This window comes from Lissotriton helveticus, chromosome 7, assembly GCF_964261635.1.
Source record: "Lissotriton helveticus chromosome 7, aLisHel1.1, whole genome shotgun sequence".
NCBI lineage: Eukaryota > Metazoa > Chordata > Amphibia > Caudata > Salamandridae > Lissotriton > Lissotriton helveticus.
In genome coordinates this window covers 1266884695-1266912677 of record NC_136068.1, presented here as the reverse complement: position 1 = coordinate 1266912677, position 27983 = coordinate 1266884695, and the positions used below count along the sequence as shown (strand labels likewise).

At 49.9% G+C, this 27983-nt stretch overlaps 1 protein-coding gene across 1 annotated transcript in view; it reads right to left on the bottom strand.

Moving 5' to 3' along the window:
* The window catches only part of LOC144769444 (polycystin-1-like), a 640821-nt gene that overhangs the window by 101864 nt on the left and 510974 nt on the right, over positions 1–27983 (bottom strand). Inside the window, exons 44-45 of the mRNA XM_078653538.1 lie at positions 24193–24384; positions 23539–23693 (exon numbers count right to left, since the gene is read on the bottom strand). Coding sequence (XP_078509664.1) covers positions 23539–23693; positions 24193–24384 — 347 coding nt within the window. The remainder of the gene's footprint in view (positions 1–23538; positions 23694–24192; positions 24385–27983) is intronic.

Here is a 27983-nt window from a genome sequence, read left to right as displayed (position 1 = left end):
GCCGCTAGGCAGGGTTTTTGGCCTAACCACTGCTTAGTGTTGAGTGCGTGCTGGATAACTAAGGGTGCGGCTGAAATAGCGGTTTCTTGTCTCAGGATCGCATTCACATGCAGCGATTTCGGTCAAATCAATTAGTTTGTGCTGCGTTCGCGCTGCTTAATTCGGTTTCTTGTCGCAGGATCGCGGCACATGCTGTGATTGCGGTCAAATCAGTTGTTTGTGCTGAGTTTCCGCTGCTTTAACAGTGGTTGTTGTTTTTCTCGGGATCGCGTTCACATGCAGTGACTTCGGTCATTCCACCTACCTTGCATGTGCCCTTGATTGATAAAAGAATTACTGCACATATGCGCTTCTTCTCTGGGCCGATCTCGCACTCCCGTCGCGGGTGCTAGAACCAGGTATCGCGGGTGCTAGAACCAGGTTTCGAGCCAAAGGGTCGCGTCCAATTAGGTGATCCTGGAATAAGCGCATTCACATGCAGGGATCTCGGTCAAATCAGTTAGTTTGTGCTGAGTTTGCGCTGCTTTTTAGTGGCTGTTGGCCAACTCACTTACCTTGCAGGTGCCTGAATAGGGTAAGAATTACTGCTCATGCAAGCGTTCCTTAATCCTGGGCCGGGCTCGCACTCCTGACGTGTAGGCTAGAACCTGGTTTCGGGCCCATGGTTCGCCCCCGATGGGATGATTCTGGACAGAGCGCGTAACGCGCATGTGCCGGAGTGTAATGTATATACTGTGCACCTGCCCCTTCGAACAGAGCGCACCGCCGCTGTCGGATTTGGGTTCAGTCATATCACAGGGTTGGTCCTTTCTTGCCCGGGTAAATATGGCACCTTACATATCTCAGCGCTTATTCTGGGCCACGCATCCACGTGCTACCTGGCAGGCACTCGCGAAGAGGTTACATACTAAATTGCAATTTTCTGGGTAGAGACCTGTTCTGGGAAACGCTTTCCCGGAGCCGTGTATGTAGAAGAGCGCGTGTATATCACGCTTTCATCCAGAAGCAAGCACATGGGTTCCACCTTCTGAGTAGGGGGAGAGCACAATAGTTTTAGAGACTGGCTGTCCGCGCTCGGTGACTGCCTCCCATTTAACCATAGGAAATGGTATTAGCATGGTCTTGGATCCATTCACCAAGAGGCCAAATTTCAGGCACGGTATTGAGCACATGCATGTCGAAGGGATGCCGGTTAGGGTATCGTTCACTTATCCAACACACTACCTTCACCTGCGAGTCAGATTCTTCCCTTTGGCTCCATAGGTAGGGGATAAATTACCTGCTTCTCCTACTTGTTGATTCATCGTAGGAAAGGGTGGTGGTAGTTTGTGTTTCATCCGGATTTTTTTACTTGGGCCTAAGTTGTTGGGTCATTGGGCAAGCCATTGGGCGAAGTTTTCTCGCCTTTAGTTCAGCGGAGCTGTGATATGTATAGGACGAGAATTAGTCGCATACTCTTCTCCAGGCATGCCGTCTTTCGCGCCCCCCCTTTTGATTGAGAGAATCCCCATTCTCACATGACTCGAGCTCCCGGGTGATGACTGGGTGTCACGTGAGTCAGCCCACAGCTAGTCGATGGTCACCCTCCTGGGCCTTGTCGGCAGCCAGTGCTCCCTATGCCGTAGATAAGTGCAGACTTACCTGGAGGTGGCTCTTGCCATATACCAGAAGTAAACGCGAGGTAAGAGGATGTTACTGCTTCTAATGGCGGACTCTCTAACCACATGAACTTTAGAGGAAGACCTTCCAGGGTCAGGGAGATTAGAACTTGAAGAATAAAAAGGCCATCTGCAATTAATGGAAAGGGCATTAATTGTAATTGGAAGTCTCCTTTAGGAGGGGAACTGGAAGTTCAGTTTGGAGGCCTGGGATGAGTAACGTTCCTGGGTAGAGTGGTATGGGGTTGAGTTAGGATGTGATGCTATATCACACATACCAAAGTGCAATGGTCATTATCTGGCGTAAGCATCTGTATAATGGACTCAGCTGCAAGTCATGAGACTACGCCACCACCCCTGCCAGTACAGGTCTCAGCTAGTATGTTCCATCTTCCTCCCCTTCCTGGTGCATCAGCGGCCACGAAGCCAAGTATACTTCATGGGGCGCTGCTCATGCTCTATGGTGGCCATGTTCACATAATGCACAGAATGGAGTGTGGTGTCAGTCACATGGGGCTAACCCGAGGTAGCGAATTGGACATTTGATAACTGGTCGCTCCGTTAAATCATATCCAGCCGCGCGTTAGCCAGGGCAGCTGCCGAGGGGAGGTAGTTGCATCATTCAAGTGTATTGTGGCACAGATGCGGGTTACACAGTAGTAGAGCCATTGGCGACAGGGTCCGTTGTCCTTGGCTTTCCCCATTTCCTTACCCTATAAAGGGCACACAGTTGCAGTGTGCTCCATTGCTCTGGGCCGGATGTGCCAGGTCACCGCTCTGCAGTGGCAGGAGTAGAGCTGTTCGCTCTACAGTAATCTGGGGCATCCGCCATCTGACATACACGATGGGTAGTGATTTTACAAGCGGCTAATTACCACAGGCACTTGGTCCAGCAGGTGACGCTTGACTTCCTCCTGTTAGGGCTAGTAGGAGGCAGTGCAGCATCACGTGCAGCGGGTAGTTTGCGTAAATAAGTTATTGGAATTGCCTTTTCAGCTATTGTGAAACCCTTTATGTGCCAGGCGAAAAACCACCTGGGCATCATATATTATACAATTTACAGATTTGTTGTCTGGGCTTACTCCTGTGCCGCTCAATGGGGAGGGGCCCTCACAATTTTCCCTGCTTAAGTTTGCGAGGGTTCACACTGATCTGGCTGGTAACCCAACACCCCTTTGCTTGTTTTCACTCAGTTGGGTCGTGGCCTTGTCGGTGGGCTCCTATCAGGAATTGTACACATGGCTTCACGAACACGTTCGGGTTGTTGGGCTCCCTGGGCGTGTGAACTGCCTCGTGAATGAATTTGAGCAACCTATAGATTCTCTAGGAAGCCCCTCCCAGTGTGCGAAGTTGGCGTTGGCCTGATTTATGTGTCGCCAACTCTGGGGGCACCTTGCAGCAGTCAACGCAATCCATTATGGTGGTGGTGGTATGTCAACTTTATGGTCAAGCTATCCTAGGGTAGAATGGACTAGCTGCCTATGGGCTAACTCTCGAGGGCATAGAAGCCAGTGTTTTACCATTGCAATCCTGTGATAGCAAAGGTAGTGACCCCACACAAGCTATATATTATAGAATATAGGCAATTTTCACCAGCATGATCCCCAAATGTAGGGACTCCACACAAGTTATTCATTATAAAATATATGTAATTCTCACTAGAATAATCCCCCTGTACTCTTTGAGTATGGAAGCTCAAGCGTTTAATCAGTGGCACTTTTTACTGATTACTCGGGGGACCGCGTTACAGCAGTAGTTGAAACTTACCGGGGTGTAGTCTGCTGACGCTTTGTGTAGGTGTGTGGTTGGGTCTCAGTCGTGTGCGCTGGATCTCCTATTGTGCAGATTACAGGAAGCGCTATCAGCAATGGGGACCCCTCCTCAGCGCTTGGTCCTTCACCTGGGGGTATGACCCCACGTACCTGGGTCGGTAATCTGCAGATTAGTGACAGATGGGATTTGGTTCGTCAGGCATGTGTTGATTCAGGACAGGATCAGGTCACTTTGAAGTGGAAGGGGTCCAACTCTCTCCTGTCGGTTTGACTTGTTCCTATTGGACTGACGAGTAGCTCTGCAGAGCAAGGGTTGCAGGTTTCCCTAAGTAGGTGGGGGGCCCAGACGGCAACGGTGGCCGCCGGCCGCCGGCCGGGCTGTGGCGGAGTTACAGGGCGATCCGGAAGCAGAGAGGTGCAACATTGTACTTCAGCGGGCACATAGGGGTGCCAGAGCCTAACCTCGAACCTCATGGGAGGTCCGGGAACCCGTGTCGGCGCCCCAGTAGTCCTTCGGGCGGTTGTGGGCCTGTGCAACCGGGGGTTTGCCTAGATACGCCCCGCAAGGGGCGTGAGTAGAGTGATTACCATAATGGCGCAGCAGATGGGTGGTTCGCCACTGTGCTGCTTGGCTCATCAGGCGGGCAGGTGGCGAGAATGCAGCCTGCCCTTGGATCGTCCGTAACATAACCCACAGTGATTACATAACGTTGTATGTAATAAACCTGCAGCAACTTTTTCCCAATCTAACACTGGTGTCTGTGTGTTATTTGCGGGATGTTGGGGGCGGGGGGTTCTGTTGACCTGATGGGACTAAGCTTATTAGGCTTGTAAAGAGCTCCAGTGTGCTCTCGGGCTAGTGTGTGCTACATAACAGTTTAAGCAACGAGCTTATGTAAATAAGGCACTGTATGCACATTTTTGTGTACCAACCACACAGTATTTCGTACATCTGTTCGTAGCCGAGCAGGGTAAGCTCACATGGAATGGAAATGCACATGTGGGCGAGTTTGCTAAATGGTGAGCCCTGCGCTGCCTTGAGGAAGCACTAGGTGAAGCCAAGGACTTTCCCTTGTGCAAAGAGCTTTGATGTGAGGACATGGAGATACAAAGGAGCGGGTGGGAGACCTACTGATAAGGATAAGCAGTAAGCAGGGTAAGGTTTGGTGCGGTATCTCACCACTATGCCTATTTGTACATGTTTACAACTATTAGAGAGATGCAGGAACTACAGTAGCATAGCTGCAGACATTTTTAGAGTTTGATGTATGTCAGTGCCAGCGACCCAACATGTAGATAGGCAAGGACCTCCCACCTGCAGATAAAGGTATCAGATGAGCAGTGGAGAAGGATATGTGGTCAGGTCAGTGACGTTCCTGGAAGGCCAGGTCAAATTGGAGCAAATCAACTACATACCCAGGATTAACAGACAGTTCGAATGATAACTTGTAGTTGCATGAGGGGTCAAATATCTTCTATTGTGTCTCGAGGTTGAATTAAGTCATCTCCTGCTGTGAAAGTGCCTTCTCCTTTATATGAAGTATCTTCCTCTTCTGTTTGATATGTAGCCGGACACGTCTCTCCTATAAAGGCCTCTTCCTTTCCTTTTTTGCTTGTGTTTCTACCTTCTTTCTGGGTTTTTTCAATGCCATTGTGTGTGGTAGGAGGATAGTGCCGCCACGAAGCTCTTTTATTCTGTAATAACTTATCTTTACTAATAAAGATGCAATTGTGGTACTCAGGACGTCTTTCTTTTTCTTCAACGTATATGATACGTTGACTTTGTCAGCCTTTGTAGGCTTGTCCTTTCTCTTAGGAGTCTGTGTCTCCAGACTCTTCATTCGATGTTGATGGTACCTAGAACTCAAGTTGATTGTATTTGGCTTGTCTTTCGAAGTTAGAGATTTTTCAGCCTTCAATTCAACCGTGATGTTTTAGACCCTGAGGGTTTCATTTTTGAATTGGATGACAATCATTTTTGTCTCAGATTGTCAATAAGCATTAGGCATTGCTGGCAAAATTTCCATAGACATAGCCTGAAGAATTTGTTTCAGGACTGAATCGGTGACCCAGAGATGGTATAACGCTAATTCTGCAGCAGTTGATTTACCTACTTGTTTGCCCTGAGTCTCCTCTGGCTCCTCTATGGCCTTTCTTCTAAGAATGGAAAATTAACAAGTGAACAAGTAAAGAGTCACTTGTTCATGTTTTAGTAGAGGCAAGCATCCTCTTCCGAGTTTGCACGCACATTATATAAAAATGTTTTTCAATGATTTAATCCATACTAATATTATAAAGAGAGAGCCCAAACCTTTGAGGCGGGTAATCTCAGTAACCACAGCACCAATCCCAACACCCAATACAGCGTTGGAAAGGGCAGTTGCAGCAGAAGGACATAGGCTATGCAGACGGCCACCATATATATATATATTTTTTGCACAGTTTTATATAGCGGGAACTTGACCCGAACTGAATCAGGTATCAGAGCGCAGAGGTATCAGAGCGCTTTACATAGCACCAGTTACGTTATATGAGGACACACATTCATTTTTGTTAGGCACAGGGAGATTAAGTGATTTGCCCAGAATCACAGGATGTTTGGCGTCGTTAGCAAGACTGGAACCCAGATCCCCAGGTCCGAGGTCAAGCGCCTTAGCCGTTAGGCCAACTCCTCTATACATTTAAAAGGAAAAAGAACCGTGCCAGCAAAGTAGTCCCTTGTGGGCGTGTCTGCGTTGTGCTGAGGGCGTGGGCTGGGGGCGTGACTAACACTGGGGGCGTGTGGTACGGCCATCACATCGTGAGCTGTGGGCATATGCTAGGGGCGTGACAAACACTGGGGCCGTGACAAACGCTGGGGGCGTGTGTCCGCTCTTCATGCCATGTGAGTCATACATACAAGCGCCAATTACGTTGCTGTGCAGCATCAAGGGGTACGCTGGGGGCGTGACACGCTGGGGGCGTGAGAAATGCTGGGGGCGTGTGTCTGGCCTTCATGCCATGTGAATGCAATTGCGCCGCATCAAGGGGCACGCTGGGGGCGTGTGCTACGTTTCGCCCTTCATGCAATGTGGGTCGTACATTAATCAGAAGATCGTCTGCTGTGGCCGTGTGCTGGGGGCGTGACAAACGCATTCACATGGAGGCTTGGTAAGTAACGTTACTGCAGCCTCTCCTGCGCGCTGTTACTGAACTCTCTCATTCAACGAAATTACACGCGCCTGCTACCATCAACCAAGGGATGCAGCTGGACCTCAAGCGTGGGAACACGCGCCTGCTAACATCAAACAGGCCTGCATCTGGGCCTCAAGTGGGGGAACACGCAAATGAGCGTGTCTGCGGGGACAATTACTGCAGCTACTCCTACTCGCTGTCACTCAACTCTCTCATTAAATGGATTTACCCGTGGCTGATAACTCTCTCATTCAACTACATTACACGCGCCTGCTAACATCAACCAGGGCTGTAGCCGGGCTCAGGCGGCGGATCACTACACCACTACACCAATTACACGCGCCTGCTAACATCAACCAGGGCTGCAGCTGGGCCTTCTCCGTCCCTATTCTAATGAAACAAAAAATGTTGTCTACCCCGAGATTTTAAAATAAATTGCCCTTGCCAAATACACACATTACACACATTCTATTTCATACCTGGACAACGTCGGGACGGGCTGCTTGTTCAATTATAAAGTTACGGTGTGCGCAACACAATCTACTTTCTTATAGGAATGCCACTTCTGCAAGCTATTCTGACTTGTTATCTGTGCCATCAAAGCTGGTGACTGTTCGATATGTTTTCATGTGCCAAATGACGGTTTTCAATTTTTTAAGTTCTCTGCTTAAATACCAACCATGCATAGGTCGCACCACTTATGGTCTTGCAGCAAGCAGAGAACATATTTTGGATTCTCGTTGTTGCAGCACATTTATTTTCTATGACAATTGGGGCAAGAATGGTTTCTATATTTTAATATAGCAAAATTGTTTACCGAAACATTGATTCCCCACTTTGTTGCAGACCTCAGAACCACGTTTGATGGGAGTTTTCCAAACGTTGTTGTTATTGTTATTGGTATTTGTATAGCATATGGCTACCTGGAAGCATCCCAGTGCTGTGTAGATACGAGTGGGTGGGAGGGCTCTAGATGAACAGCCAGGTCTTCAGTTGTTTGCCGAATTTCAGGTAGTTGGGTTCACTACATAGCTGCAGCGGGAGAGTGTTCCATAGTCTGGAGGCGTTGAGTGAAAAGAGCCTGCCACCGCTTCTGGCCTTCTTAGTCCTGGGAATAGTCGCTAGATTGAGTTCATTCGCGCGGAGTGTCCTATTTGCTCTATATGGTTGGATCATCGCCCTGTTGAATGGTGGCCCATGATCGTTGATGGACTAGTGTGCTATGCAGAGTGCTTTGAAATTATCTCTCTGCTGCACAGGGAGCCAGTGGAGCAAGCGCAGTGCCGGTCTTGCTGAGCAACGAGTGGTGGTATCAGTAAGCAACCTTGCAGCACAGTTCTGTATGACCTGTAGTTTTGAGATGACCTCCTTAGGGGCCCCTAGGTAAAGGGCATTGCCATAGTCCAATCTGGACAAAATGAGAGCCTGGGTGACTAATCTTTTAGCGATAGGGGGTAAGAGAGAGAGGACCTTACGAATAATTCTGAGAAGGCCGTAGCACGAGGCAGCTGTCTTTCTTGCCTGGGTTTTAAAAGAGAGGTTCTGGTCTAGCCATATTCCTAGACTTTTTATTTCTGTTTTGGGGGAGGGCAATGAACCCATCGAGGATAGCCAGAGGGTATTTATACAGAGGCTCGATTGGTCACCCAGGATCATGAGTTCTGTCTTCTCCCCGTTGAGTTTCAGGTGGGAGAGACTCATCCACTTTACCACCTCCTCCAGGCAGGGTTGGAGGCCCTTAGCTTGTTGGCAGGGGTGGCTCAGCGCTACGACTGATTGAGTGTCGTCCGCTTAGGTAACCAAGTGTATTCCAAATGGGGCTACTATATCCGCTAGTGGAGCCATATATGCATTAAAGAGAGTGGGACTAAGCGAGGAACCCTGTGGGACTCCGCACCCTAATGGCATGCTTGGTGAAGTGAGGTTGTTTTGGAAGACCTGAAAAGAAGGATTGCAGCCATGTTAACGCTGTTCCGGACACTCCTGTAAAAAGTTCAATCGGGTCGGGGACAATCGATATTTGCCCGGCGGTATTGCCTCTGTGACCCCCTAGTTATTTAAATCAATGAAGAGGCAGGCGCTGGAGACTGGAAAGCAGGAAACAAGGTTTTTTTATTCTCTCCGGAGGAGAACACAACGAAACGGACAGAAGGTATCGTTCTGAGGTGCTCTAACTGTATTTCTGAGGCCTGGCCTCTTATACCCACATTTATGACTTTATTGTAGATTACACATACATGTAAAAGCTTTGATGTACGGAAAAGACATTCTCGGAACTCCCCTTTGGGCCCTTTCCCACACACATTTACAGTTGAAGTCCCCACCCTAGTCACAACAGGTGATGAGCATCGCGCAGCTGGATAATCCGCCGATTCACGGAATGTGGGGAGTTTGATCGGATCTCATGGGGTGGGGGCTTTGATCAACCCGGGGATTCTTTGATGGGGGAAGCTTTCTATTGTACGGGGAGGGGCAAGGATGGTATCGGCAGAGCTGGGTGTCGGCTTGGGAACGGGGAGGACAAAACGGGCACACGGGGAAAAAGGGGGTTTGCATCTAAGGGCCGGAGATCATGAAAGGAAAGCAGGGAGGTGTCGCGCTGGGAACAGGATGAGGGCCTGGGGCAGAGCAGCGCCGAAGAGGGGTTTATGACTCAAGGCAGGTGCAAGCAGGGGGTGGTCAGCGTGCAGGCTTAGCGAAGGCAAAGGGCTATGTCAGGGGCCAGCGGCATGCAAAAGGGTTTGTTCTGATCGGGGCATCTTAAAATGGCGGGCGCGCACGACAAAAGTGTGGCATCAGGGGGAGAGGCAAGATGGCGCAGATAATGTTCACCAAAACGCACTAATTTTCCACAGTCCTCCCTTTAACATATTCAAGACATCTTGCTGGTTCATTTTCTATTCGGTTCTACTGTGGTGAGCATGAGAAAGAAAACGGTAGGAACCCTAGATGAAAAAGAGTTGTAAACAATACATTTTGAGGTTTCTAGTTTTTAGGAGGTGCACCTATTTGATAAACTTTGATAAATTTGTTCAGCAGGAAAGTCATAGGAATGAAATACAAAAAACGGCGAGCAGCAAGTACATATCATAACGTGAACTGGCAGGTTAATACATATTTCAGATTCGGATTGGAGCAGGATCAATACAATGGCGGCTGGGAGAGAAATGAGGCATAAAAAAACGGCGGTTGAGGATGTCAAATGTTTGAAGTTTACGAGTTCTCATTGTTCTTTGTGGTCTTTCGTTGGCGCTGTTGAGCACCGGCGGTGGAGCTACAAGTCCAGCTCTGTTCTAAGTTCTGCGTTGCAGGGCACGACCCTTTCCTCGCGTTTCTGGTCGGAAAGGTCCTTTTCGCCCTGTGTCCTTTGAGGTGATTGTCAGAAAGTTCCGATGGAAGAAGAGCGTTCAAAACAGTCCATAGGGTAGGTCAGAGGAAAAAGGGGGATGGAGCAAGGCCAAATTGGGAACAAACTAGGGGAACGAGAGACTTCAAATAGGCGGGCGTGTGACGGAATTCAGAGAGCGGGGACTTGTCGACAGGCACTGGACGTCGAGCAGGGGCATCAGGTCGACCCTTTCTTTTCATGCTGTCGAAAACAGTGCCTCGTCCTGCAGCTCTTTTCTGTCGTGGTCTCGCCTTGGCTAATGTCGCAGGTGTTCCTTAGTCTGCAGTCAGGCCTCGTGCTCCCACATCCGGTCCTTCTCTCCTCCAACAGCAGTACCCTTAAACAAGTTTGAAAAGACAGTCTTTAGAAAATTTGCAGATGAAGATAATCAAAAAGTCTATTTCTCTCCCAGCTCCAGGCAAAGAATGAAAATGTCCGTTATTTTTAATGTTCACAACTGGCATATGAATGACCGGTGGCGGACCTGTTGGATTTACTATGACTTTCCTTCATAATTATTTATTACCGGCATGACAGTTCATCTGATGGTAACCCACCTTCGGGAGACAAATCTGGCAAAGATATGCCGTTCTCTAGAGTTTTATATTTACAAAAGGGTACAGTGAGTCGTCAACATGGTACTACACAGGTATTTTGCTGAGAGATGAACATGGCTAAACATTTCCTTTCTATCGGTGCATCCTGTTTTTCAACTACTGCGGGGTTCATTTTGATGATTTCTTTACCTTGGTCTAGTCTGTTAACCTTGTAAAACATCATTCTGGGTCCTACGTAACCTTTTACAGCCCGGTTACTTAACTAGGAAGGACAGGGGTTTTATGGGAAACAACCAGGGACATAGACAGGGGAGGTAACGGGGGTGATCGTTTTTCTGGTTTGGGTATTGCGACAATTCGGGGAGGGGAGGGTCGCGTATTCTGAGGTCCTTGTTTTATACTATAGGAGCCGTTGACATGTAGTTCCCTTATTTCGGGTCAGATTAGGGAACCTCTGTCGTCTTACCTGTCCTTTCCCTTACGGCCCAACCTGGGTTCATTGACTTCTAGCGGAAAAGGAGAGGTAATGACGCGGCCTCAGGGTGATTGTATTAAAGACGAGTTTTGGTGCAAATACTGACGGTATTTGAAGCCAATTAGGTGGTGTGCTAGGGGTGGCAATCTGCCAATTTCGGGGCTAACCACTCGGAAGAGTGGTAGTGAAAAAAATAGAGAGAGAGAGAGAGAGAGAGAGAGAGAGTGAGAGAGAGAGAGAGAGAGAGAGAGAGAGAGAGAGAGAGAGAGAGAGAGAGAGAGAGAGAGAGAGAGAGAGAGAATGCAACGGCAGGCTAAATAGTACACGTGCAACAGAGAGGGTGGCAGTGTATTCAAGAAAAGCTATTTAGTGCATTACACAGTAAAGGGCATTCACGGGTCTGCGTTAGGATCTTGTAATCATGCAGTTTGAGCATTAGACAGGGTAGAGGGGACATGCTTTGAGAAAAAAGGAAAGAAGAAAGGAGGTACCATTTTGTCGCACTTTCTCGCATTCTCGGTCCTTTGACCAGTTGGGCCAACGCCTCAGTCACACACACACACATTCCCTCACAGTTTCGCATCATACGTGACATGGGTTCATTCGTCCGGTCTGGTTTTAAGGGTGATCACTTTCTATCAAGTTGTGCTAATTTTCCGGGTCTGTTCGATACGTGAGTAGTTTGCAGGCGTGCTTAGACACCACCCTGCGGCGCTAGTCCGTTTCGTGTATTCAGACATGGCAAGGTCTCAGATCTTCGCCACACCTTGGCTGTAATCTCTGATGTAACCTGCAGAGGGAGGTAAAAAATGGCGGGGGGGTGGGGGAGACAGCATTCGCGCGCATTCAAATACATGGATTCATAAGTCCTTTACTTACCTCTTACTCGTCTTTCCTCCTTGGGGCAGGGTCCCCGGGGATATGGTTTCCGGAGTCGAGGGGGGGGTAGTGTGTTCATGTAGGGCGTGTGCGGGGAAACATAAAAAGGAAACCAGAGGTGCCTAGTGCGAGGTATCTAGTCAAAGGATATATCTCACTATCGGGATCCTTAAACCTCTTTCAACGCCGTGGCGTTCTAAAGTTCTTCGGTTCTTGGGTCCCTGCTACTTTGGAACGTTGTACTTTATAATATTTACATTATTTCATTTCACCCTCCTTTTACATTCCCTCATTTACACCATTCGTTTTACCCATCCTTGGAAGTCAAGGTCTTCCTCTACGCGAGAGTTCATGAGTCAGTCGCGTACTTTGAAGGCGGAGTGTCGTGTTGTCGATCCGATCCGTCCTCCAGGGCTGGGCAACCATCTTCTTTTAACCTTAAAGAGAGAGCAGAGTAGGGTGCACAGAAAAGAACTTTCCCACCCATCCCATATTGTTTTAAAATAAAGCATGCAATACCCGTCCATAGTTTCAAAGACTTTATTTTGCAAACTCATTTCAGCATATGGATTATGAGGGTGCGGTCGTATTTGGTCGGTCGTGGCAATGGCTAAAGTGCGTACAGTGGGGGGTGTCGTTTGCAGCAATAAAAACATCGGAAAGTTTTACTCATTCATTTGTAAGAGACTAAAACGTCTATTAATTGGCTGGGGGTTCGGGGGCATATATTTTCATAATTTAGAAGCATAATCATAACAGTTGTAATCAGATTTCCTATGTGCATACCGTACGTGTGCGTTGTAAATGAGGTTTACATCAGTTATAAAAATATAATACATTGTACATTCGTAATCAACATTTGTAACGGGGATCTTTTCACACTATTCGTCGAGTGAGTTCTCTTCGTCTTTTCTAGCCAAGTGTACAAAGGATCATATAAAATCTCAGAACATCAAGTTTATATTAGTGCGAAGGAACACCACGAGGTGTTCGTAAGTTCCGATTGATACCAGCGCCATTTTGGGCGGGGCCTGCACAGTCCGGAAGCAGCATCAGGGGGAAATGTTTCCATTACTGGCAGTTTGGACCAGAGTCCTTTTCGGCAGTTCTAGAATTCACGCTAACAGAAGGTGTGGCAATGTCATGTTTGTTTCGTTGGCGATCGAGGCGGCCGTCCCTTACCGGAAACCCGCAAAGGCCGAAGGTTCCGCCGGGGACCTTTGTATGATCTTCAAGGCTGCGGAGATGCTGTCGGAGATGGGGGCTCGTGCTCCATGGGACAAATGTTCGAGTTGTATGGCTGGCCAAAGTTACTCTAGTGGCCGGGGCCCGCCTTCCAGCGGATCCAGACGCCATTTTGAGGCCCTACAGGGGCCACTCTCGTCGAGTTTGCAAGAATGGAAGAGACCCTTCGGAGTGAAAGGAAGAGGTCCCTGTTTTGTGAGAGCGGGACGTTCAGCTGGGGTGCAGCTGTGATGCCCCCACCTGGGGGGCGAGGGAGACTCGTTCACATCGTCTCCTTCTCCCGGTGCACTCCATGCCGCTCCTTTTCATCGCCCCGCATGAAGGCCTCTCCACATCCGGTGTTCCCCAAGTGCCACCATTGTACGTTCGGTGCTGCGCAAATACTGGGGTGCCACCATTGTACGTTCGGTGCTGCGCAAGTACTGGGGTGCCACCATGGTGTGTTCGGTGCTGTGGAAGTATGGGCACCATCGCCTGACTGGGGATGTTCGGCGTCGGGCTGGGGGCTGGGAAACCTCCTACCGGTGGAGGTGGGAGAGGCTCGTCCGCGTCGCCTCTCCCTCCCAGCCCAACTTGGACAAATTGTTGTGGAGGTACGTGCAGGACATCCCGCCGTCCAGGACTGCTGCGGCTGTGACGGAAGAGAAAAGGAAGAGGTGCCTCGTTCTCCTCTTGGACATGTGGCGGGACTACCTTAGTCTTTCCAGGCCCGTTGCGGCCGGCCAAGGAGACATGTGGCGGGACTACCTGCAAATGCCCAGGCTGCGGGCTCCTGCCTCTCCTCCGGCTCCCCCATACGTTAAGATTTCCTGACCAAGAGTTGGCGGCGGGGCTCGCCTTATATGGGTTGCCGTTGGTTGGGCGTAGCCGTAACCCTGCCCTACTTTGGAAGGTTCCAGAATGGGGGGGGGGGCGAATGTTCTGTTTGACTTTCATTTTCTACAGTTTATCGTTATTATTCCTTGTTTGTTGTGTTAAATTAAAAGTTCAAGTTTATTAATGGTCTACGGATTTTGGTTTACCATTTCCTTCTTTCCAGGTTGCTTTTATGCTAAGTTTCTGCTAACAGAGGTCGAGTAACACGGAAACACGTGTAGAGGGATGACGCAGATTTGTACATTACATACACACAAACTCAGGCGGGGGACAGTACAAGTACGACATACAAAGACCCAAGACAAATATAAAAACAGTTATTGGTCATAATTATCTCTTTCCGTCTGTGAATTTTAAACGAGGCTGGGTTCCCGTCTTGACATTGCCCGACCTAGGAGAACTTGAGCATGCCGCTGAGATTTTCCTGGCGAAATCTGTGCCATCGGGCATAATCAAACGTGGTGGTTCTGTCTGGTCTGTCTATGTAAGTCGGGTTCTTCTCTGTCTCGCGCCTTTTCTCGTACTGTCGGTCTGTCGTTCTTGTCGGCCCTTTGCCTTTACTCACGCTCAGTAGAGTCGGGCATTGGGCTTTCCAGTGTCCGACATACCTACAAAAAGCGCATTGGTCTGACCCTAAGTCTGGTCGTCCTTTGCATAGTGTCGGGGGATAAGTTGTGGGTAGCGGTGTCCTGGGGTTGTCCTGTCGGTATATTTCCCTACTTGGTTTATCCTCGTCTTTTCTCTGTCGTTTCGTAGCCTCTCTGCGCCACATACCGAGACTGTCGAGCATAATTGGCGTCGTCTTATTATTTCGAAGGGCTATTTCTAACGTTTCTATTTTATCAAGGTCAAAGGATCCTGCCAGTGGCCACTGTTTGTCTTGGCTATCTTCGGTATACCTGTGCCATAATTTATTATAAGCTATGGTGACTAACCCATAGTTTATGAACATGTCCTTATTAGGGGTGCCTTCTAGTGGAGCTATATGGTCCACCTCTAACACCCGGTCCGGGCTAAACAGGCTATTTATCAATGGGGAGAAGACAGACATGACGGCTCGTAACGAGGGACTAAAAAGTCAGCACTGCCTATCTTATCACTAGGTGCAAAGACTAGACAGAATATTTCTATTCTACGTTGTTTGCAGGTAGTGAATACCTCATGGATCCAAAAAAAATATAAAACCAAACGACCAATAAATAACAATGGGGAGAATGAGTAGGTCCGCAAAGATCTGCGTTACCTACCCTTTTCACTGTCTGCAAAAAGGGTGGTCTCTTCCCTGCTTGCAGACAGGGAATCTCCAGGAAACAATAGTTTTGTGAACAACAGTTCAGTTTCAAGCAATTATTGAGTGGGGGAGAAAAAGAACAAGCACGGCTGCTACCCTACTTATCCTCCACTGCTTGCAAAGGGAGAGGGAGCCTGTTGTTTCTCCGTTTGCAGACAGTGAATCTCTAAATAAAAATAAACAAAGCAATACTAGTATTTTTGAACAATCAAGCAATCAAAACAAATTCTTTCGCAACTTGTCGTGGCAACACGACCTTACCCGGACCATGTGGACAGTTTCTTGTCTTCCGAATCCAGCGCCCGATCGTCCTCTTTTTCTCGTATTTCTCACGGCACTCCTGATGGTTCCCAGTCAGGACCGTAGATCACTCGAGAGAGGTCTGTTCGGAACTAGTGAAGTTCGGATGATCGGCTGCCAGACGAGGGTCTATTGGGCAAGAGCTCTCCCGATCGTTGCAGTCGTTCACTCTGTCGTCGGGACCTCTCCCACTGGATCCACGAGTCGCTGATGGGCCCCACGCTTGGGACGCCAATTGTAAAAAGTTCAATCGGGTCGGGGACAATCGATATTTGCCCGGCGGTATTGCCTCTGTGACCCCCTAGTTATTTAAATCAATGAAGAGGCAGGCGCTGGAGACTGGAAAGCAGGAAACAAGGTTTTTTTATTCTCTCCGGAGGAGAACACAACGAAACGGACAGAAGGTATCGTTCTGAGGTGCTCTAACTGTATTTCTGAGGCCTGGCCTCTTATACCCACATTTATGACTTTATTGTAGATTACACATACATGTAAAAGCTTTGATGTACGGAAAAGACATTCTCGGAACTCCCCTTTGGGCCCTTTCCCACACACATTTACAGTTGAAGTCCCCACCCTAGTCACAACAGGTGATGAGCATCGCGCAGCTGGATAATCCGCCGATTCACGGAATGTGGGGAGTTTGATCGGATCTCATGGGGTGGGGGCTTTGATCAACCCGGGGATTCTTTGATGGGGGAAGCTTTCTATTGTACGGGGAGGGGCAAGGATGGTATCGGCAGAGCTGGGTGTCGGCTTGGGAACGGGGAGGACAAAACGGGCACACGGGGAAAAAGGGGGTTTGCATCTAAGGGCCGGAGATCATGAAAGGAAAGCAGGGAGGTGTCGCGCTGGGAACAGGATGAGGGCCTGGGGCAGAGCAGCGCCGAAGAGGGGTTTATGACTCAAGGCAGGTGCAAGCAGGGGGTGGTCAGCGTGCAGGCTTAGCGAAGGCAAAGGGCTATGTCAGGGGCCAGCGGCATGCAAAAGGGTTTGTTCTGATCGGGGCATCTTAAAATGGCGGGCGCGCACGACAAAAGTGTGGCATCAGGGGGAGAGGCAAGATGGCGCAGATAATGTTCACCAAAACGCACTAATTTTCCACACTCCTGCCCCCCTAAGGCGGTGGATCAGGACACAGTGGTTCACCGTGCGAAAGCCGCGCTTAGGTCCAGGAGGATGATTGCAGCTGTACCTCCTGAGTCCAGTATTTTCCTGGTTTCCTCCCCTACTGATAGTATGGCGGTTTCTGCCCCTTGACCGGGGCGGAAGCCCAATTGAGAGGGGTGAAGGGCTCCACTACTTTTGAGGAAGGCCGAAAGTGCCCGGTTGGCATGTTTTTCTGCTATTTTACTTATGCCCGGCAGGAGTGAAATGGGTCGGTAGTTGCCTAGATCCATGGGATCTAGGTTAGGTTTTTTAGCAGGGCGCGGACCATTGCCCTTTTCCACTCGAGGGGAACCGTACCAGTGTCGAAGGAGGTATTGATTAGTTGAGTTGCCATAGGGGCAATGGTAGGTCCGACTAAAGCTAGGATGTTGGGGGTGAGGGGGAGCAACTTTTTAATGATGACAGAGAGGAGAGGAAGTATTCCTGCGTGAGAGGTGGGAAAATCCTCAATTCCGGTCTGCCCATTTGTGACCTGACAGAAATGTCCATGCTTGAATTGTTTGTGTCCGAGTTATCTTGAGGCAAGTGTTTGAGGTTGTTCTGGATTTTAGTGGCGAAAAAGTTGGCCAATTCGTTGCTTCGGTGACTGGTGGTGTCAGGGGGGGCCAAGGGACAAGGATTCTTCATAAGTTTAGTGGCAATATGGAAAATGTCTCTGGGGGAGTTACTGGCTGCTAAGATTTTTCCTTCGTAGAAGGAGGCCAGGGCTGCTCTAATTTCATTTTTATAATGGCGTATGGATGCCCTATGCTCTAGCTTTTTTGTGGGGGAAAAGTCTCTCCTCCATCTTCTCTCTGCTTTTTTGCACTCTTGCCTTAAAGTGCGGAGTTTGGGGGTGGACCATTGGGAGCGTGTGGGGCCAGTTTTCTTATGGGTCGAGACTTTTGGGAGCACCAGGTTGAGGGACCCCTCGATCCAGTCATGCAAGGTCTTGTTGTTGATCACAGGGTCCGTTGTGGGGCTAGGTTGCGATTTATTCAGTTCCGTTGTCCATCTTTCTGTGGAAAGTTTGGACCAGGGTCGGATTAGTGTGCGCGGCGTGGGGGTGGGGGTGTGTCCAAAGAAGGGGTATTAAGAATTGGTCTGACCATGGAAGGGGGATGGGATTATTGCCTACTAGATTTTCTAAGTTGGAGAAAATGGGGTCCAGGAGATGGCATTTTTCGTTGGTGGGGAGAGAAACCTCTTAAAGAAGTTGGTATATTGCTAAGTCCTGGGCTAGTTTGATGGCCGGTGCAGACATAGGGTCATTAAAATGTAGGTTAATATCCCCCAAAAGGGTAAAATTGGGCGCGAGACTCGCGAAGGTCCCTGCTGTTTCTAACAGTCTTTTCGCAAACTGTCCTGTTGCTCCGGGCGGACGATAGATAAGGATACCGGAAAGTGTGAGGGAAGAGGTAAAATCAATCACAAAGTGTGTGTTCTCACAATCAGATAGCGGGCTGCCCAACAAGCGGCAGGTTAGATGGTCCTTATGATGGCAATTCCTCCACCCTTTCCGACCCCTCTGTCCACTCTCTGGATTAGATATCCTGGAGGTAAGGTTTGGACGATGTCTGGCTCAGAGCTATCATTAAGCCAGGTTTCTGTCAAGAATAGAACTTCAGGGGCCTCGTCAATTAAGTGGATGGAGATTTCGCTGGAGTGTTTGGGTAGGGATCTGCAGGTGAGCAGAAGCAGTTTGGATGTTGTCTTGCGGCAGGGAGGGGGGACCGATGGTGAGGGGATCTCGAACTGACACTGAGGGCATCTATTTTGGGAGTTCTGGATTGAGATTGAGTGCGTGCAGTGTTGCTCCAGGGGCCTGTTCAGGTCTTTTAGCTGAGAGGCAGTATACTTGCGCCCATAGTGTGTCCGAGGTGCAGGGGTTCTGGCCCCTGCTCCAGTTCGGGCGCAGACGGGCTTGCCTTTGGCGTGCCTTCGGTGCACCGGTGGCGCGCCCACTGCGTGAGTCCACTGCACGCTTGTGGTAGCATCTGTTTTTATGTGGAGTGGAGTTGAGCACTAGAACGCGAACTCACGCTCCACAGAAAGTGCGTTGGGTCAAGTCTCCCTCCTCTCAAATGAGAGATCTCGTGGTGGACCTGGGAGAGTTGCCCAAGAATGCGCACAGGTAAGGAAACCTGGTAATTTTTAAAGTGCAGCAATTTAAAACTAGTAGTCAGCTTTAAAAACCGTGCAAGTGGCGCAAAAAGGAAACAGTGTTAAAAATGTGTTGGAAGGTGAAACTCGTAATCAGTTTCACTGGCGCTATGCAAATGCATCGACTGATACTTTACACAATCCTTCTCCTCTTCTTGGGTCGAAAAATAACAACTTACTTGGCAGCTCCCTGTTTCACTTCCAAATGTTTCACTCATTTCACTCACTCACTCATTTCCAGAAGTAAGATCTGGAAACGATTTACATACTGGAATATTGCCGACTTACAGTTCGCATGGTGAGTCATAATAGCGCTGACTGCAGTTGACGCCCAAATAAAAATCTTTATTTAACAAAAATAAACAGGACCAGCACATAGATGGAGGTATAATGTGCAACATATGAATCTAGAACGGGTCCACGACATAAAACAGAATAACCCTGCTTCCAGCTTTTCTCTTTGCTTAGATATGAGGGTGAAGCAGTAGTAAGGGCAGCTAGCTTCAGATACACAACAGCACCCTTTTTACTCCTCCTTGTTCAAATTAATCTGAGCCACTCTGTAGCCTGAAATCAGGGTTGAGCCTGAGTGCATAGTTTTACTGCAAGTGTAATTCACCATCTCTTCGTTAATCTGCCCCTGCCACTGCACTGCCTCTTAGTTTTCCCCTTCTTCCCTGCACAAAGGAACGCAAGTGGTTGGTCGCCCCACTCACTGCTGCCGCTCCTGCCTGCCTTTGCCGCCTCCTGCCTGCAGATTCCTTCGCTCGCTGCCCGCTGCTCCTGGGAATTTCCCGCTGCTCCTGGGAATTTCCCGCTGCCCGCTGCTTCTTGGAATTTCCCACCACTGCCTCCCTGCGGCCCCGCACCCCTGTGATTCCATTTGCCGCCCCGCTCCCGCCACCCAGCTGCTCCTCCCTCCCGGCTCCTTACTTATGACGCCCCCAGAGCGACCGCGCAGCGGGAGCGCCGATTGAGCGCCGAAGGTGCGCCAAAGGTAAGCCCGTCTGCGCCCGTCCGCACCTGGCCCGCGCCCAGCGCCAGGACCCCTGGCCCTCCCCGCCGAGGCAAGACGACCCGACTGACCTACGACGACGCCACTCTCAACGCACTCAATGCCGGCCGGACCCACGCCTGCTGCCGAGCCACCCCGAGACGCACCCACGGACCCTTCACCTGCTGCACCTGCAAGTTCACCTGCCTCCGAACCTGCCCCGCACCCGCCAAGACAAACACCAGCAGCAACCACCTCAAGTGCATCCTGATCAACACCCGCTCTGTCCACAGACACGCCGTGGAACTCTGGAACCTCCTCGACGCTACATCACCGGACGTCGCCTTCCTCACGGAAACCTGGATGAACGGCTCCTCTGCACCCGACATCGCCATCGCCATCCCGGACTGGTACAAGATCATCAGGAGGGACCGCATCAACCAGACCGGAGGTGGCATCGCCATCGTCCACAGGAACACCATCCGCATCACGACCGACGCCAACGACTCCTTCGCCGCAGCCGAACATCTCCACTTCCAGATTCACACCGACCCTAAGACGACCCTCAGAGGCACCCTCGTCTACAGACCCCCGGGACCACGCACACAATTCAGCGAAGACATTACAGACTTCATCAGCCCGCACGCCCTCCCCTCCACTGACTACATCCTCTTCGGGGACCTCAACTTCCACCTGGAGAACAACAAGGACCGCAACACCACCGCCCTGCTGGAAAACCTCGCCAACCTCGTACTCAAGCAACTGGTCAACACCCCCACCCACTACGCCGGCCACACGCTTGATCCCGTCTTCTCTTCCAGCAAGTACATCACCTTCAGCCACACCACCGGACTCCACTGGACCGACCACAGCTGCGTCCACTTCAGCTTCAAAAGATCCACGACCCACCACCACCCGCAACAGGTACCTCACAGGAATTGGAGCAAGATCACCGCAGACCAGCTCACCACCTCCCTCAGCCAGAGCCCACCCACCAACACAACGGACCCCAACGAAGCAGCCCACAACTTCACACAGTGGCTGACCGCCTGCGCCGACGACCTCGCGCCACTAAAGAACCCTCCCAGCAGACCCAGAAGCAAGAAGGCATCCTGGTTCACCGACGACCTCAAGGACTCCAAGAAGACCTGCCGCACCCTCGAGAAAGCCTGGCTCCTCGAGCGGACCACCGACAACATGACCGCCCTCAAACACGCTACCCGCAAGCACCACCAGCTCATCCGCACCACCAAGAAGAAATCCCTGAAGGAACGACTGGACAACAACGCCCACGACAGCAAAGAGCTCTTCACTATCGTCAAGGAGTTCTCCAACCCCAGCACCGGCACCAACGACATCACTCCGTCACAAGACCTCTGCGACTACCTCGCCTCTTTCTTCCACCGCAAGATCGCCGACATCCACAACAGCTTTGGCGCCCCACCCACGCACCCAACCGTCGAACCAATGCCCCCCACCGCCACCCTTCGCACCTGGACCACGGTGACCACCGAAGACACAGCCCGCACGATGAACACCATCCACTCCGGATCACCGACCGACCCCTGCCCATACCACGTCTTCAACAAGGCCGACTCCACCATCGCACCCCAACTCCGGAACATCATCAACGCCTCCTTCAACACCGCCACCTTCCCGGAGAGCTGGAAGCACGCCGAGATCAGCGCCCTCCTGAAGAAACCTACAGCGGACCCCACCGATCTCAAAAACTTCCGCCCCATCTCGCTCCTCCCTTTTCCTGCTAAAGTCATCGAGAAGATCGTCAACAGACAGCTGACCGCCTTCCTCGAGACGAACGGATCCCTCGACCCCTCGCAGTCCGGCTTCAGAGCCAACCACAGCACCGAGACCGCCCTCATCGCAGCCACCGACGACATCCGGACCCTGCTCGACAAGGGGGAAACAGTGGCCCTCATCCTCCTGGACCTCTCCGCTGCGTTCGACACGGTCTGCCACCGCACGCTAGTCCAGCGCCTCAGCAACATCGGTATCCAAGAGAAGGCACTGGAGTGGATCATCTCATTCCTCGCCGGAAGAACACAAAGAGTCCGCCTCCCCCCGTTTCGCTCCGAGGCCATCGAAGTCATCTGCGGCGTCCCGCAAGGATCTTCACTCAGCCCCACCCTCTTCAACATCTACATGAAACCTCTCGCAGCCAACGCACGCCAGCACAACCTCAACATCATCTCTTACGCCGACGACACCCAGCTGATCCTCTCCCTCACCAGAGACCCCGACACCGCCAGAACCTGCCTACACAAAGGGATGAAAGACGTCGCCGAGTGGATGAAGGACAGCCGCCTGAAACTGAACTCGGACAAGACGGAAGTCCTCATCCTGGGATCTTCGCCCTCCGCCTGGGACGACTCCTGGTGGCCCCCAGCCCTGGGCACCGCACCCAAGCCAACCGACCACGCACGCAACCTGGGCTTCATCCTGGACCCCTCCCTCTCGATGACCAGACAAGTCAACGCCGTCTCCTCATCGTGCTTCAACACCCTGCGTATGCTTCGCAAGATCTTCCGCTGGATCCCGACCGAGACCAGGAAGACTGTCACCCAGGCACTCGTCACCAGCCGACTGGACTACGGAAACGCCCTCTACGCCGGAACCACAGCCAAGCTACAGAAAAGACTCCAGCGCATCCAGAACGCCTCCGCCCGACTCATCCTGGATGTCCCCCGACGCAGCCACATCTCCAGCCACCTGAGGAACCTGCACTGGCTCCCCGTCAACAAGAGGATCACGTTCCGGCTCCTCACCCACGCACACAAGTCTCTCCACGACCTGGGCCCCAAGTACCTCAACGACCGCCTGACCTTCTACACGCCCACCCGCCAGCTACAGTCCACCAGCCTCGCCCTCGCAGCCGTACCACGCATCCGAAGAGCCACCGCCGGAGGAAGATCCTTCTCTTACCTGGCTGCCAAGACTTGGAACTCCCTCCCCATCCACCTTCGGCTGACCCAGGACCATCTCGCCTCAGGAAACAACTCAAGACCTGGCTGTTCGAGCAGTAGCATACCCCTCCCCCCAAGCGCCTTGAGACCCTCCCGGGTAAGTAGTGCGCTATACAAATGGCATGATTGATTGATTGATTGATTGGACTAATGCCCAGTAACAACAGCTCAATTTTTACAGACATATAGTGTACCTTTGTCTCACTAGCTATGCCATTCAACATTTGCACCACATACAGAATACGTCAGCTATAGTTTAATTTAAATTCCACGATGTAACCATATATCACCAGGCTTCCAATCCCACAATTCAGGTAAGGCCCACATTTCATTGTGAAGGATGGCTTGCCAGTGGTCTCTACAACCACAACAGCAGAGCACCTGGGATCATCAGAGATCCCAGCCTGCCCGGCGGGGATCTCTGGTCCTGCAGTGTGGACAGGCTGATATAAAATCAGATTATCTGGTTTAACACTGGGACGGGTCAAATCTATCTGCTCCCTTTCCCCTCACTTGCCCCTGGCCAGCCCAATCACACGGTCCTACCCCCGGCTCCTTGCTGCATGCTACCTTGTCAGCTCTGTGCCCAGCACTCTCCCCTGCCTTCCCATCTCACAATCTTCTCCTCGGTCGTACCCTTGAATCGCTGTGAAGTTCATGCCATGCCCTCGCTCCACTGTGAGGGTCCGCTTCACAGCAGTTTTCAGGAGCCGGATGTTGCTGTCATGGAAACAGCTCTGGTAGTTCAGGATGAGCACCACCAGCACAAACAGCAAATGAAGGAGGCAACTCTAAGGGGAGGACAAAAGGCATCAGGTACATCGAGCAAACATAACAACAGCGGTATAAAATGCAAGTAAAAAATTATATTGTGATGGTATCGAATACAGTGGCAGGGTGAAGTGTAGGGATGGTGGTTCTTTTGGAGGATGTAGGAATCAGGGTATGATACTAATGACGAAGGGTGCAAGTGCAAGAATGGTGGTGTAAGGCTAAGGGTGCGAGAAAGAGAATGGAATGTTTAAAGAAAAAAGGATGTGGGTGTAAGGATAAGTGGGTAAAGGTAAGGCCATAAATATGAGGGCTAAAGATTGCAAGTGCAATAGTTTTGGGAGACGTTACGTACCATTGAGGGTGCAAGTCTGAGACTAGCAGATGTATGGTATGTGGCTCAGGGTTTAACAATGAGGATTCAATGTGATGCTAGAAGTGCAAGGCATTAAGGCTGAGGGTGCAAGAATACAGGGGTACAATTATGGCTGAAGTTGCTTGTGGTGTGTGGGGACTCACCTTCATGAGCTTCCGGAGGGCCTTCACCTTCCTAGCCTCTTCCTTGGCCTGAAGCAATCCGTAGCCACAGGGTGCCCTCACCTTCCCCACACGTTCTGGCATTTTCCTGATGTGAGGCTTCTCCACCAGGCCTTCGGCCTCGCTGTGCACCGGCTTTGTCAGCAGGGCAGCGCGCAATGCCTCCAATACCACCTGCGATGAGGAGAGACCGAGGAAGAGGCAAAGGAAACTTAGAAGCAAAGTAGTTTCACTAGGGGACATATTTTCAAAATCAACAGTTTCAGAGCCTTGTTCAAGAGGCGCCAACATATTACCTATGAGAGCCTCCAGTGGGATTTCTATTTCCAGAATTAAGCATGAACTTGAGAAACCAGAATGGAGGCTGGCCAATAGTTTGTGGCCAATTTTAGGATGCCTACAACTATAGCATACCTCAATATACGATGGGGATATTCACCAAGACAGCACAAGGGGGAAGGAGGTTTCATTATACCTCTGTGGAGATCTCCTCCCCTGGAGACAGAACAAGCAAATCTTTCTTAATGTGTAAAAGAATAAAATAGGCACTTGTATGAAATTATGGGTAGAAACATCTATCTACGATTGACTGCTTTTGGCTTCCACAGTTGGAACAGCCTGACAAGTTCACCTCTTGACAAGCATTCTTTGTCTCCATCCACTTTCCACATTAAAAGAGTGAAATAGCAGTATGAGTGGAGGACATCTCTTTCTATAGCGCTACGAGGCAATGGCGATTATTCCTTACTTACTGACCCAGCTCTAATGTAGCTACATCTCTGGCAATCTCTTGCTGACCTTTTCATTCATCATTGCATAGTAATATATCACGTAGCAATTAATTGCTCTAGCCTTCTCTTATTCAAATCCTCCTTCTGTCTTTGTCTCTCAGACAAAGACAGGCAGCCTGGCCACAAGAAGCACTGTGTGAAGGGCCTCATTTAGAAGACATTCCTCAAACAATTAGCATGTCTTCCATGTACCCAGCTCCTAATCCCCCCACCTCATTTGCAGTGCGGTTCCACCTGGCTTTCAGCCTCAGGCAGGGGAGAAAACCCTTACAGTGAACCCTAAACTATCAGGAATGGAGTTGGAGAAACTGTCCTATTCCTTCCCGCCAGTATTGTGTTTGTCCAGGTTAGCCATAAGAGCTACTGACATAAAAAGGTCATAAATGTCTCATTTACTGGGAGTAAACTCCTAGCACATTAGTGATATTGGTTATGTAATTTGCAAAGACTGTGCCCAGTCATGTGGTCTCTCTTTAGAAACAGCATGAGTAACAACAGTTGCCATGCCAACATGGCATGAGGAGCAATTGCCACATACCCCCCCACCCCTCCAAGTAGATCCTGTTGTGAATATTTCCACCTAACCAGATGACAACTTTAATTTTGGCAGTCTGGTCGCAGCTCGGGCTGGCGGAGGTAATGGCCACACTGCACTGGCATCATGGAGGCTGCCCACTGGAGCTCGAATGACCCTGTAAATCTGTAAGTCTGTCGGAAAGGGCAACATAGGCCTACCTGGGAAACTGAAGAAACTTTCTGTAACTTCCAGCTCTGAGCTTCAAAGCAACTCTTTGCAATTGCTCCGCATAGAAGTGCTCTGCTGACCTATCAATGATTGATTATTTCAACAGCTGGACCTTTTCCCAACGGGGCTCAAATGCAGAATCTGGCCCATTATTGACAAATGTGTATCACTGAGTAAATGTACCAGTCTGCAAATTTGGTTTATTGGGTAGCATACCTCACAAACTGCTGGCCCACGACTCACATAACAGTCATGTGTAAAACCAGCAAAAAAACAGTCTATGCTCCAAGATCACAATAGTGTCAATCATCTCCTGCACAGTTACCAATCTGGCTTCGAATCCCACTGCAGCAGGCAGACAGCTACAGTATACACATTGTAGACGATATCCTCCTGACCACAGGCGCATCTCATCACTGCCTCTTGGTACAGCTGGACCCCTCAGCCAACTATGGCACCGTCAACCATCCCATGGTCATCCACAGCTGATGGCTCAAATGGGATTCACTCGAAATGTTCCTGATGGGTTCTACTCCTGTGTTTACACCTGGTACGAGTTTGTTCACATGAGCACTTCCAGATCTGATAAGATCCTTTTTGTCGGAAGCGTCCTGCAGGGTTTCATCTTGTTCCCGATCGACTACAACCTCGCATGCACCCCCTCAGGGCTGTCCTCACTGAGAGCAGCATCAGTACAACAATATGCTGAAAATACACAACTTTAATTGAAACTCTATTCCACTCAACATCCAACTTCTCAGACACTGCCTGCAGCTCACCCAGACATGGATGTCTAGCATCTCCCTAAAGCTCTACCCCTTATAACTCAGAATTCCTGTTATTTGCCAAGAACAACAAGGGAGAAATAGTTCAAATCTGAATCATTGACATCATCCTTGATGGCATCAAACCTCAACTTTCACCCAATACCAAGTCACCTGTATTTATCATCTGCGAAAGAAATTGAAACCATTTCTCCCAGAAAGCAACGTTAGAACTGTTGCTTAAGCCCTAGTACTCTTGCATCTGCATGGTGAAACACCTTGCTCTTTTGCCTCGCATACTGCACACTGGCCTCCCTTCGGGGCATCATACACACTGTAGAATGTTGTATGTAGGCCCTCAAGAAATACGTTCACATCACTCCCATACTGATGGAACACCACTGCTCTCCTTGCCAGCCTTTACCAACTGCAAACCCAGCTGCATGATTTAGAAAACCATTTCAACTAATATCCCCACCCCCTGAGTTACAAGCTCATCATTCCTCGTGGTTCTTGACTTAATCACAGCCAAGATGAAGTCAGATTGGAAACAAGATGTGTAAGAAAAAACAAACAAGACAACAGGACTTTTACATCTATGCACCAAACATCAGGAACACTAGCCATCAAGGAACTTTCTCCAAATTAAGAACATGTTGAAGATGCAATAAGAGTACAATTTTGCTTTGCGAAAATCAGCTTGTTGACTTTATTTTTGTCTTAGACCCTCAGTAGCGGCTGGCAGGGAACAAGAGTGGAGTGGCTGGAGGTACCAAAAAAAAAAAACACTTACCTCCTCGCTGCGTCTCGTCTCCATCATCCCTCGTCGTCTCTCTGTGGCCAGAACCAAGAAGCACACAGGCTCGCTCCCCTAAGCCAATCACATTGTTGCGATGCAGCATTGTGATTGGTCTGAGTGCCATGGTTCGGCGCTAAGACGGGGAATGGGACCCTGGGCATGCTCCTCACCAGGCTGTGTAATGCAGCCTGGTGGGGAACATGCACCAACCAACAAACTTCAATCTACATTCATTAAGGAAAACTAAAAAACTGCTAACCCCAAACCAGCTAAAAACAGCAGCCCACACTCTGATGTTCGAGGTAGCCTTTCACCCCACCACCAAACTAATCTTTTAGGACTTTCCCAAACCATGAAGCAGTCGTTCACCATAACAGTAACACATGTCAGGAGTTCTCTCTCCAAAGCTGAGAACCCAACCTACCATCCTGTGATTCAGGAGACTAAAACTCATCACTTTAAAACACACGTTAATTAAATATCAGAAGCCTCTGATTTTAATTCACCCCCCCTCCCACTGTATGCTCCTCAGTGACTACTTGTGTAATGCTCTGAAATGTCCTCTCCCAGCAACCACTTCCCTAGTATTAATCTTGTTCTATGATGTTTTAATTCTGCTATTGTATATGTTGGGTACTATGTAATGTGCACCGATAATACTTGGTACAGAGGCA